Source organism: Crotalus tigris, unplaced genomic scaffold, assembly GCF_016545835.1.
Source record: "Crotalus tigris isolate CLP2741 ecotype Arizona unplaced genomic scaffold, ASM1654583v1 scf7180000017536.10889498, whole genome shotgun sequence".
In the NCBI taxonomy this organism is placed as follows: Eukaryota; Metazoa; Chordata; class Lepidosauria; order Squamata; family Viperidae; genus Crotalus; species Crotalus tigris.
Window position 1 is genome coordinate 10407253 of NW_024096460.1, and position 12026 is coordinate 10419278.

General features: G+C 44.3%; 1 protein-coding gene across 3 annotated transcripts in view; it reads left to right on the top strand.

Moving 5' to 3' along the window:
• Positions 1 to 11807, top strand: part of LOC120310609 (peroxidasin homolog) — a 92795-nt gene extending 80988 nt beyond the window's left edge. For 2 of the 3 annotated variants that reach the window (XM_039349244.1, XM_039349413.1), the window contains 5 exons: positions 1469 to 1603; positions 4218 to 4426; positions 8907 to 9021; positions 10564 to 10651; positions 11399 to 11807. In XM_039349244.1, the coding sequence (XP_039205178.1) occupies positions 1469 to 1603; positions 4218 to 4426; positions 8907 to 9021; positions 10564 to 10651; positions 11399 to 11497 (646 nt within the window). In that variant the 3' untranslated portion in view covers positions 11498 to 11807. Of the gene's footprint in view, positions 1 to 1468; positions 1604 to 4217; positions 4427 to 5650; positions 5755 to 8906; positions 9022 to 10563; positions 10652 to 11398 lie in introns of those variants that run through there. The other variant, XM_039349328.1, reaches the window with a different exon arrangement.
• Positions 11808 to 12026: the final 219 nt, after the last annotated feature.

The window sequence follows — 12026 nt, forward strand, 5'->3', positions numbered from 1 at the left end:
TGACAATGTATCTTTAACCTGGCTTTTCAAATCTCCCAAGGGTACATTCGTCACCTATGTAACCATTCTGGCTTAAACTTGGTTAAACTTTATTATGGATAAAGGTAAAGGTTTTCCCTGTCCAGTTATGTCTGACTCTAGAGGACAGTGTTCATCTCAAGTTTCTTAGCCGAGGGAACCAGCATTGTTTGAAGATACTTCCGTGTTCATATGGCCAGCACAGCTATGCCAAGGTGCACAGAATGCTGTTACCTTCCCAACAAAGTGGTACCTATTCATCTACTTCCATTTGCATGCTTTCAAACTGCTAGGCGGGAAATTATTTTAATGTTAAATTTAATTACAGCGGCAAGGTTGTTGATAGGACAATATTGGAAGAAGGAATTTTTGCCTACCTTGGAGGAATGGTTTTTTGAAGTTTCTTATTTATCTGAAATGGCAAAAAATTCGGCTTATTTGAAAGATCAATCGCAAGAGAAATATCTCTTGGTGTGGAAAAGATGGATAAACTTTATACAGTATAAGTATGATCTTAAAAGATATTATTTAGCTTTTGAATAATTTATGTTTAAAGTTTAAAGTTTAAGATAATAAGTATTTTTTATTTTATATATATATATATATATATATATATATTGGACTTTTTTATTATATATATATATTGGGTTTTTTAATGTAACTTTTGTTTGAGGTTTACTTAAGTTTAAATGTTTTGTATTCTTAGTTCTAATTAACCCTGTATTCAGCTTTGGGAAGGGGGGGGGGTTGGGAGGGTAGGGAGGTAGTGGGAGAGGGATTTTATTGTAAAATTGTAAAAACTTTTAATAAAAAAAACAACAACTGCTAGGCGGGCAGGAGCTGGGACAAGTAACAGGACCTCACCCCGCCACGCAGTACTTGGGTCTCAAACCTGGGCTGTTGATTTTCCAGCTGACAAGCTTGATGTCTTTCATGGTGAGCAATTATGCCCCCTGGCTCTTTATGGATATGTGCTATCAATTTTGACATTGCTGCTCTCCCAGTCTAATATCATAGGCAAGATGTTGTTGTTGTTGTTAGTTGTGAAGTCGTGTCCAACCCATCGCGACCCCATGGACAACGTTCCTCCAGGCCTTCCTGTCCTCTACCATCTTCTGGAGTCCATTTAAGCTCACGCCGACCGCTTCAGTGACACCATCCAGCCACCTCCTTCTCTGTCGTCCCCTTCTTCTCTTGCCCTCCATCTTTCCCAGCATCAGGCTCTTCTCCAGTGAGTCCTTCCTTCTCATTAGATGGCCAAAGTACTTGAGTTTCAACTACATATCTGTCCAATATTGTGCTAGGTTCACCTGTTACCACTTCTTAAGGCTAAACATATTCAATTTCCTTCGTCCCTCCTTGATGAAAGATAAAAATTTCATTCCCATGAAAAGCTTTGCTCTGAATCTGCTCCATGTCTCTAAATCCATTTCCTCCTCCGCTCCTGCAGCTTATATGGAATTGCAAAAAATATCGACCTCTTTCCAGCCTTGATGGTAGAAGATCTTATCCCGGGAAGCAGAGTAGGACCAACACTCATGTGCTTATTGGTGACCCAGTTCAGAAGACTCCGAGATGGCGACAGGTAATTCCCAATTTTTCCTCAGAAATAAGTCTCTCTGCTAGCTTCTTCAGTCTTGCAGCCAGCAGGTGTGCTAGAAGTCAGTCCCCATCAACCTTGCCAGAAAGATCATTCTAGCTGACATCCAACAATACATCTGGAGAGCACCAAATTGGAGAAAGTTGCTCTTCATCGTTTCATTTGAGCAATTTGCTATTGAGGTGACTTATCATAATTTATTATTTGTTACAGCTATTTATATCTTACTTTTCAGGACAATAGTTTCCTTGGAAATAAGTTCCTTCCTTCAGGACAATAGTTTCCTTGGAAATAGGTTCCTTCCTTCAGGACAATAGTTTCCTGGCTTTCAATCCAGAGCAAAAATTATAAACAAAATGCAGTGTTTGATTATTTTATTTATTGCTAAATCCCATATCCCGGATTGCCTTTCCCCCGGTCCCTTGGGGAATCTGTTGCTTTATTCAAGGCCCGCCAGCCCTTGCAAAGAGCGTGTTTTACATTAGTCATCTCCTGTCTGATGAGTTCCCATCTATTCTTGCTAAGATATAGCCTAGCACAGTGGTTCTCAATCTTTTTAATGCCGCGACCCCCCCCAACCGGTCGTAAGTCAAGGACTACTCAACCGGTCGTAATTCGAGGACTACTCAACTGGTGCAGAACCGTTTGCGAATGGGACTTTTGGCGGGCTCAGCAGAGCAGAGACAGCCTGGACAATTCCTATTGGCTTTTGAAAGCCAATAGAATTAGACTCTATTCAAGAGAGTCTATTCTATTGGCTTTCAAAAGCCAATAGAATAAAAGGGAGTAGCACAGCTAAGGAAAAGGGGAAAAAATGGCGGACTGCATTGTTTGGCGACCCCCGTGAAATGGTTGTTCGACCCCAAATGGGGTCCTGACCCACAGGTTGAGAACCACTGGCCTAGCACATCTAGAGAGAGGGAAAATGATGCTCCTTTGAGCCCAAAATTAACTTTTGAGTTCCTTATGGATGCCAAGTTCCCTCCCATATTCTGTTCTGCAAAAATTTGGAAATGTGAGTTGGTTGATTGTTCGGTCAGTCGGTTGGATAGTTGGTTGGTTGATTGATTGGTTGGCTGACTTGCTGGTTGGTTGGTTATTGGCTGGTTGGTTGGCTGCTTAACTAGCTGGCTGGTTGGTTGTTGGCTTTGCTGGTTAACTAGCTGGCTGGTTGGTTCACATTCATAATTCAACCACCCATCTCTCTTATTTGAGTCTCAACTGCTGAGCTTGTGACGTTGTAAGCCTCAAAGAATACTCTGATGTGGCTTCAAATGGCACAACCAATATATTAAGTTGATCGTTCTTCAAAAATAATAATAATAATAATAATAATAATAATAATAATAATAATAATAATAATGGGACCTTGGAGGTCATCAAGTCCAACCCCCTCCTCAGGCAGGTAACCCTATACCATTTCAGACAAATGGCTGTCCAGTCTCTTCTTAAAAACTTCCAGTGTTGGAGCATTCACTGCTTCTGGAGGCAGGTTGTTCCAATGGTTAATTGTTCTAACTGTCAGGAAGTTTCTCCTTAGTTCTTGGTTGCTTACACTTGGCAAGTTTAAGATGTGTGGAGTTCAACTCCCAGCATTCTAGGAGTTGAGGTCCATATATTTGAAATTTTCCAAGTTTGAACAGCACCTATTTGGAATATAGTCTGTCATTCACCCACTGAAATTACTTCTTACCTTCGACACTAAAGTAAATGTAGGATAAACATACCCAAAAACTCAGCCTGAAAGATTTCCAGGTGACCACCACCCAAACCAGGATAGACACCCTCTCTCATTTTGTGACTGCAGAAACCCCATCCCCATCTTATGGTTCCCAGAACTATTGAAGATAGTACTGTACACGTAGTCCTCGACTTACAATAGTTCATTTAGTGACCGTTTGAAGTTACAATGGCACTAAAAAAAGTGAGTGACGACCGTTTTTCACACTTACGACTCTTGCAGCATCCCCATGGTCACATGACTTACATTTGGATGCTTGGCAACTGACTCACATTCATGACGGTCACAGTGTCCCGTGGTTATGTGATTAGCTTTTGCGACCTTCTGACAATCAAAATCACTTAACAACAGCGTGACTAATTTACTGCAGTGATTCACTGAACAAATCTGGCAAGAAAAGTCGTAAAATGGGGCAAAACTGACTTAGCAGATTTCTCACTGAGCAACATAAATTTTGGGCTCCATTCTGGTCATAATTTGAGGATTACCTGTATCTTCTTGTTCTTAGTAAATAAACCCTCCAAATAAAGGTGTTACACCCTACTGGTGAGCAGGGGCAAAATAGATTGTACCAAATTAGAGATGCTGAAGGGTGAGGTGAGTTTAAAATAAATTAAGAGGCAGGTATCACTGTCCAATGGAAGGCCTGTCCAACAGTGTGAGGGCTGATGAAGAAGAGGCAGTCACATCTTACAACTAACTTAAATTCTCTTTAAACATTTTAGCTCACCCCCCCCCCCATAGGGATTTTAACAAACAGGGAAAAATGTTGCCTCCATCTCTGTTACAGCATTTCAAGCTTGGCCTGAAATTCTCCAGACGTTCCACATCCTCACCTTTTTGTCTTTGCTCTATTAGGTTTTGGTATGAAAACCCAGGTGTGTTTACTTCGGCCCAGCTCACGGAAATCAAGCAGGGCTCCTTGGCCCGCATCGTCTGTGACAACAGCGATCACATCCAGCAGCTCCAGAGGGATGTCTTCCAGGTGGCCTCCTTCCCACAAGGCATGGTGGACTGCAGGGAAATCCCCCAGGTGGATCTGCGCTTGTGGAAAGACTGTTGCGAAGGTGAGGAAATCCCCCAGCAAGGTGACACTTTGCTGGGATAGGTCAAAAGAGTGCCTTTTTGCACTTAGAAGATACACTTGTCAAGCTAAGACCTTAAAAAAAACAACTAATTTTGTAAGGTTCTTGGTGTTCTCTGAGCTTGGTTATTTTCTTGCAGACCTTCCATTACCCAACTAGGTAACATCATCAAGGCTGCAAGAGAATGGGGTTGAGGGGGAGGAGAGGAGGAGGAGGAGGAGGAGGACTGTGTAGTCCTTGGTGCTCTCTGAGTTTGGTTGTTTTCTTGCAGACATTTTATTCCCCAATTAGCTTGGAGGAGACAGGTGGCAGAGACTGTTACACAAAGAATGATCCATTACCAAAATCCACTGATTCTGGGGCCCAGCCCTCAACCTCTAAAAAGTGGGAAACAATTCATATATTTTTATCCAGAGGAGGGAAGGGATGGCCTGCTTCAACATGGAGAAGAAAGACCTGGTGATACGTGGTAGCTAAGTCATGGACTTCATAAGAAAAAAGCAGGAATGGAATTGCACTCAAACCCAGTAAAAGAGAATATCTGCATCTCAGAGATGAATTGGGGAATCCTTGGTGCTCTCTGAGTTTGACTTGCTTTCTTGCAGACGTTTCATGACCTAACTAGGTAACATCATCACTGCTAGAGAGGGGTGGGCTTTACTCCCTGTATGACTTGCCTTGTCGGTGGTGGGAATACTGTTTTCATCTTGGTGGATCTTTGGTTAGTCTATTGTTTACAGTTCGACTGTTTGTGCTGGTAGTTTTTGATTGGGCTATTGTTTATTGCTTGATTGTTGGTCTGTCTGGGTGTTCATCTCTGCTTATCTGGGTGTTGATTGCTGGTGAGGAGGTGTTTCCGTCTGTTTCCTTTTTCAGCTTCCATCATGTCTTCAAACTGCCAGTCGGTGTTCATGGATGTACCCTGCTAGTGTTCTGCCTCTCTCCCCTACATAGTGGCTGTTACAGACTCTTCTAGAACTGACGATGTTGCTTAGTTGGGTAATGAAACGTCTGTAAGAAAACAATGAAGCTCTGAACCCTGAGCTATAGATATTCTTTTATTGGATTTCTGAGTGCAATTCAATGCCTAGTTTGTAACTCCATCCTGAGTTACAGATTTGTTGTTGTTAATTGCGAAGTTGTGTCCGACCCATCGCGACCCCATGGACAATGAGTTACAGATATTCTCTTCTAAATCAATTTCAGAAGGTGGTGATGAACATTGATTACAGCAGAAGAAGAAGAATTTAAGATTTTAGGTCTGATTTCCATCAATCCAACAGCTGTTTCTGGATGATGTTGGTCACTTATGTTATGCCCATTCTCAGGAGAATATGGAGTTCATTCATAATCATCTCTGATCTGTGACTGTAATAAAAAAATTGATTGATCATCAGTTCTTCCTTTGTCCTTCATCTTCTACCCACGCCACCCCATTTGCCTTAGGGAGCCACATTCCTGGAGTATTTTCCTAAGGAAAATTGGTGGGGCTCTCTCTCTGTCTGGTTGTGTATGAACCATAGACACACCCATACATAAAATTGTTGTTGAAAGGTGGAGAAAGGGAAGGATAAAAGAAGTGAGAATTCACCTATCGTGACCTTCAGTGCAGGTAGCGTGACATAGTCTTGCATAAAAGTGCAAGCTGATACATGCGTGTTAAGAAATTTCATTCTTTGTGACACATGGAGGTGAATCTTCTGATGAATTTAAATAATAATAACAACAACAACAAACAACCACATCTGCCTATCCCAGGTCCTGGGTAAGGACTTGATAGGTAGACAAAATGCCAAATCCAGTCTGAACATCTGGCTGACTGTGCAATGATCCATAATAATAATAATAAAGTTGGAAGGGACCTTGGAGGTCATCGAGTCCAACCCACTGCTCAGGCAAGAAACCCTACACCATTTTGGACAAATGGCTGTCCAGTCTCTTCTTAAAAACTTCCAGTGTTGGAGCATTCACCGCTTCTGGAGGCAGGTTGTTCCATTGGTTAATTGTTCTCACTGTCAGGAAGTTTCTCCTTAGTTCCAGGTTGCTTTTCTCCCTGATTAGTTTCCACCCATTGTTTCTTGTCCTGCCTTCAGGGGCTTTGGAGAATAGCTTGACTCCCTCTTCTTTGGGGCAGCCCCTGAGATACTGGAAGTACTGCTATCATGTCCTCCCTCATCCTTCTCTTCATTAAATTGGACATAACCCAATTCCAGCAGCTTTCCTTATATGCTTTAGCCTCCAGTCCTCTGATCATCTTTGCTGCTCTTCTCTGCACTCTTTCTAGAGTCTCAACATCTTTTTTACATCGTGGTGACCAGAACTGGATGCAGGATTCCAAGTGTGGCCTTACCAAGGCATTGTAAAGTGGTTCAGCCATTTCCCAAGAAATGATATTTTTGAGGCATCTGTTTTCAAAGATTGTATAGAAAATAGAATAATAGGGTTGGAAGGGACCTTGGAGTCCAACCCCTTGCTCAAGCAGGAGAACCTATCCCATTCCAGACAAATGGCTGTCCGATCTCTTATTGAAAGCCTACAGTGATGGAGCACTCATCAGGCCCGGCTACAGCACTGAGACTGCTTTGGTCGCACTGACTGATGACCTCTGGCGAGCCCGGGATAGGGGTTATTCCTCTATCCTGGTGCTTCTTGACCTCTCAGCGGCTTTCGATACCATCGACCATGGTATCCTTCTGCGTCGTCTCAGAGAGGTGGGGGTGGGCGGCACCGTATTGCGGTGGTTCTCCTCCTACCTCTCTGACAGGTCGCAGTCGGTGTTGGCGGGCAGACAGAGATCGACCCCTAGGCGCCTCGATCATGGGGTGCCTCAGGGCTCGGTCCTGTCCCTCCTCCTTTTTAACATCTACATGAAACCGCTGGGTGAGATCATTCGGCGACACGGGGTGAGGTATCATCAGTATGCGGATGATACCCAATTATATATCTCCACCCCGTGTCCTTTCAGTGAAGCAGTTGACGTGATGTGCCGGTGCCTGGAAGATGTGAGGGTCTGGATGGGGGTGAACAGGCTTAGACTCAACCCTGACAAGACTGAGTGGCTCCGGGTCTTGCCTCTTAAAGGCCAACTGGATGGTCCATCATTAGTCCTGGGGGGGGGGCAAATTTACCTCCCTCAGTGCAGGCACGCAACTTGGGTGTCCTCCTGGACTCACAGCGAAATTTGGAACAACATCTATCGGCTGTGGCCAGGGGGACCTTTGCACAGGTTCGCCTAGTGCACCAGTTGCGGCCTTATTTGGACCGGGAGGCTTTACTCACAGTCACTCATGCCCTTGTCACCTCAAGACTGGATTACTGTAACACGCTCTACATGGGGCTACCCTTGAAGGGCGTTCGGAGCTGCAGTTGGTTCAGAACGCAGCCGCGAGAGCGATTGTGGGCCGCCAAGGTACGCCCATGTGTCACCTATCCTCCGCGAACTGCACTGGCTTCCTGTGGGTCTCCGGACGCAATTCAAGGTGTTGGTTATCACCTTCAAAGCCCTTCATGGCATAGGGCCAGGTTACTTACAGGACCGCATTCTGCCGCACAGCTCCCAGAGACCGGTGAGGTCCCATAGATTGGGCCTCCTTCAGGTCCCGTCAGCCAGACAATGTCGGCTGGCGGGCCCTCGGGGAAGGGCGTTTTCTGTGGTGGCTCCGACCTGGTGGAATCAACTTCCCCCCGAGGTTCGAACTACTCCCACCCTGCCGGCCTTTAAGAAAGCCATTAAAACTCTCCTGTTCCGGCAGGCCTGGGGGCTGATGTCCCCGGGGGGGGGGCGGGATATGATCGGACTCGCGGTATGACTGTATTATTTTATTGTTTTATGATTGTTTTAACTTTGTACGCCGCCCTGAGTCCTTTGGGATTGGGCGGCATATAAATAAAATTAAATATAATACAAATACAAAATACAAATACAATCACTCCAGGAGACAAGCCATTCCATTGATTAATTGTTTTCACTGTCAGAAAACTCCTCCTTAGTTCTGAGTTGAATCTCTCTTTATTGATTTTCCACCTCTTAATTCTTGTCCTGCCCTCCAGAGCTTTTATCATTTTTGGTGCTCTTCTCTGCACGTCTCCACACCATTTTTGTACCAAGGTGACGAGAAATATATTGTATGTAATATTCCAAGGGTGGCCTCACTCTTATCCTAAATAAGAGAATTTCTTGGAGAACATAAATGTTCCCCCATTGATGTTTAGATGTGGCCCTTTCAGATATCCAATTTGTGTCCATTTTTAATGTGTTTTCTTCAATAAAAATATCAAGGGGTGTTGCTGTCCTGAGATTAGCTTTTGGGGAAGAGAAGTGAACATATGGTTTTATATAAAACCCATTTAGCTGGTTTCCCCCTGTATCATCTCCATGCAGGAAGAATGAAGAAAGTTAAGATGACAGATATGGGCCTTTATGAGTTTTTCTAAAGTTGTCAAGCTCTTCTTCTTGTCCTAGATTGCAACACAAGGGGTCAGTTAAGGGCTCTCTCACAGCAGTTCCGAAGCAAAAGATCACCCATCTTCAGCTATCCAGAAGAAAATCCATCCAAGGCTACCTTAGAAGGACCAAGGTATCTTTCTCAGCTTCTTCTTCATACATTTATGTAGCTAAGGTTGAATGGAATCTGTTTAAAAACACATTCTCTGTATATATTTTTTTGCACAATCAATGCATTTTTGGAGCTTATCCATAAAAAGGGCTAAGGCAACCTACATTGTGTGTGGGGTTCAACTCCCAGAATTCCCCAGTCAGATGAAGAAGCCAATTGAGAAACATTGGACTAAGCCCGTGGGGGCAAACCTATGGCACGCGTGGCACAGGTGGCACGCAGTGTCCTCTCTGTGGGCACGCGCATCGTCGCCCCAGTCCTAGGCCTTCAGCTGGGTTTTATAAAACCTTTTCGCTTTAGGCCAGTGGTGGCGAACCTATAGCACGGGTGCCAGAGGCGGCACTCAGAGCCCTTGCTGTGGGCACATGTGCCGTCGCCCCAGTCCTAGGCCTTCAGCTGGGTTTTATAAAACCTTTTCGCTTTAGGCCTCCGCCACCATGTGCAAAAAAAAAAAAAGTTTCAATCAGTCAATTTCAACTTCTTGCAGGAAAAAAAAAAGATCTTGCAAAGTTGGAATTGATTGATTGAACTTTTAGTCCCACCCAGTCTGCTGTTACCACTGCAGCCATGCCCACCCAGTTGGCCACACCCAGCCAGTTGGCCACACCCAGCCAATGGGCCACACCCACCCGGCACTCTATGATGCATAAGTGGGTTTTGGGTTGCAGTTTGGGCACTCGGTCTCTAAAAGATTCGCCATCACTGCTTTAGGCCTTCACCACCGTGTGCAAAAAAAAAAACCAGGTTCAATCAATCAATCAATTTTAACTTCTCGTGGGAAAAAAAAAGATCTCGCAAAGTTGGAATTGATTGGTTGAACTTTTTAGTCCCGCCCAGTCTGCGGTTACCACCGCAGCCACACCCACTCAATGGGCCACGCCCACCCAATGGGGCACACCCACCCAGCACCCGACAATACGTAAGTGGGTTTTGGGGTGCAGTTTGAGCACTCGGTCTCTAAAAGGTTCACCATCACTGGACTAAGCTAAGGCTACCAGATGTGGTTTGAGAACTTGACCACAGTATAGTCTAGTGGTTATTGGTTTAGTAGTTAAGGCACCAGGCTAGAAACCAGGAGACTGTGAGTTCTAGTCCCACCTTAGGCATGAAAGCCAGCTGGATGACTTGGCCAATCCTTCTCTCTCAGCCCAACCCACCTCACAAGTTATTGTGGGGAAAATAGAATAAGGAAGTAGCATTATGAGCGTTGGCCGCCTTGAACTATTCATAAAAATAAGAAAGTGGGTGGAACAGAACCGAACAGAATAGGAACAGAATAGGTTTATTGGCCAAGTGTGATTAGACACACAAGGAATGAAAATCTAAAAATAAGATTAAAATAGCAGTGAGATAGCGTTGCCTCCAACCTTTTCCTTCCATCAAGTTGCCCTAAGCAGGGTATCTCTCTCCCTAATTTTATCTGAAGCTCTTATGCAAACACATTCTCTCACTCACACACACTCCAGCAAAGCTCTAGTCTTTCTCTTATTCACTTCTTGACAGGGTGGAGGAATCACCTTTGAACCCAGAAGAAGACCTCAGATCTTTAGTGAAGGAACTTGAGCAAACCATCTTTTCTCTTCGGAAGCAGGTACCTGGGTGGGGAGATCTGGGATATATCACCTGCTGTTTCAAAGTCCCTGACATTTGCAAGAATTCTTGGCTTTGTGCACCCTAGGATTTGGACTTAGCAAAAGGTGCAGACCTTGCCAATTATGATTGTCTAAATCACGATAACATCAACCATGATATAGGTGGGACTCTAGCCATCAGGCAATCTCTGCTGCAGCCTTCCTCAATCTTTTACTCTCTGGATGTCTTAAACTGCACTTTCCATCATGCTATTAGGCAGGCCACTGGGGCAATAGTCTAGCATCTTTGAAGGACACTAAATTAAGGATGACTGCCATGTTCATTGCTTCCCACCTGTTCTAATCTGTTAACCCAGTGGTTCTCAACCTATGGGTTGGGACCCCATTTGGGGTAGAATGACCATTTCACGGGGGTCGCCAAACAACGCAGTCCGCCATTTTTCCCCCTTTTCCTTAGCTGTGCTACTCCCTTTTATTCTATTTGCTTTTGAAAGCCAATAGAATAGACTCTCTTGAATAGAGTCTAATTCTATTGGCTTTCAAAGCCAATAGGAATTGTCCAGGCTGTCTCTGCCCTGCTGAGCCCGCCAAAAGTCCCATTCTGCAAACGGTGCTGCACCAGTTGAGTAGTCCTTGACTTACGACCAGTTGAGTAGTCCTCGACTTACGACCGGTTAGGGGGTCGCGGCATTAAAAAGGTTGAGAACCACTGTGTTAACCACTCTACTGATTTTCTTTGCTGCCAGGTCAATGGCTTGGAAGGTCAACTGAGAAGACACCAACGAATTCTTGCTACCAAATATGGCCACCATCAAGAAAATGGAGCAAAGGAGAAAAAAAGATGACAACACGTAGGTGCTGCTTGAGTCAGAGGACAATCTATGGGTGAAGGAAGGAAGGAAGGACAGGTTGCAGAAGGTTTTCTGGAGCAGGCCAAGAGCATTGGTGTCCATGGAGGGGAAAAATGATGACACAGGCATCAAATGATTCAATCTATGCACTTCTATCACCCAGTGGTGTGATAGATATCATCACTTCATTGATGGCATGACATCAGGATTCCTGTATTGCCATCTTGATGTCATTGTGGCTTGTAAAAGACATCAGTCCTTAAGAGTGCCACCTGGATTATAAAACTCATTTCCGAGCAGCTGATCCTTCCTAAGCCATCTATTCATCTTTTTTTTCCAAAAAAAATTATATCTTTTATGGTCTTGGTAGTCAATGTTAAAATAGCAGAAGTGCTGACCAGAAGATCCAGTGATGGTCCTTCTTCAGCCTGAGCTTTGATTTCAGGGGGAAAGTAAGAAGGTCAAAATTCCCTCAAGTTAATCTTGACCCTTAATGACTTAATGGACATGTTCATGTAGTTTT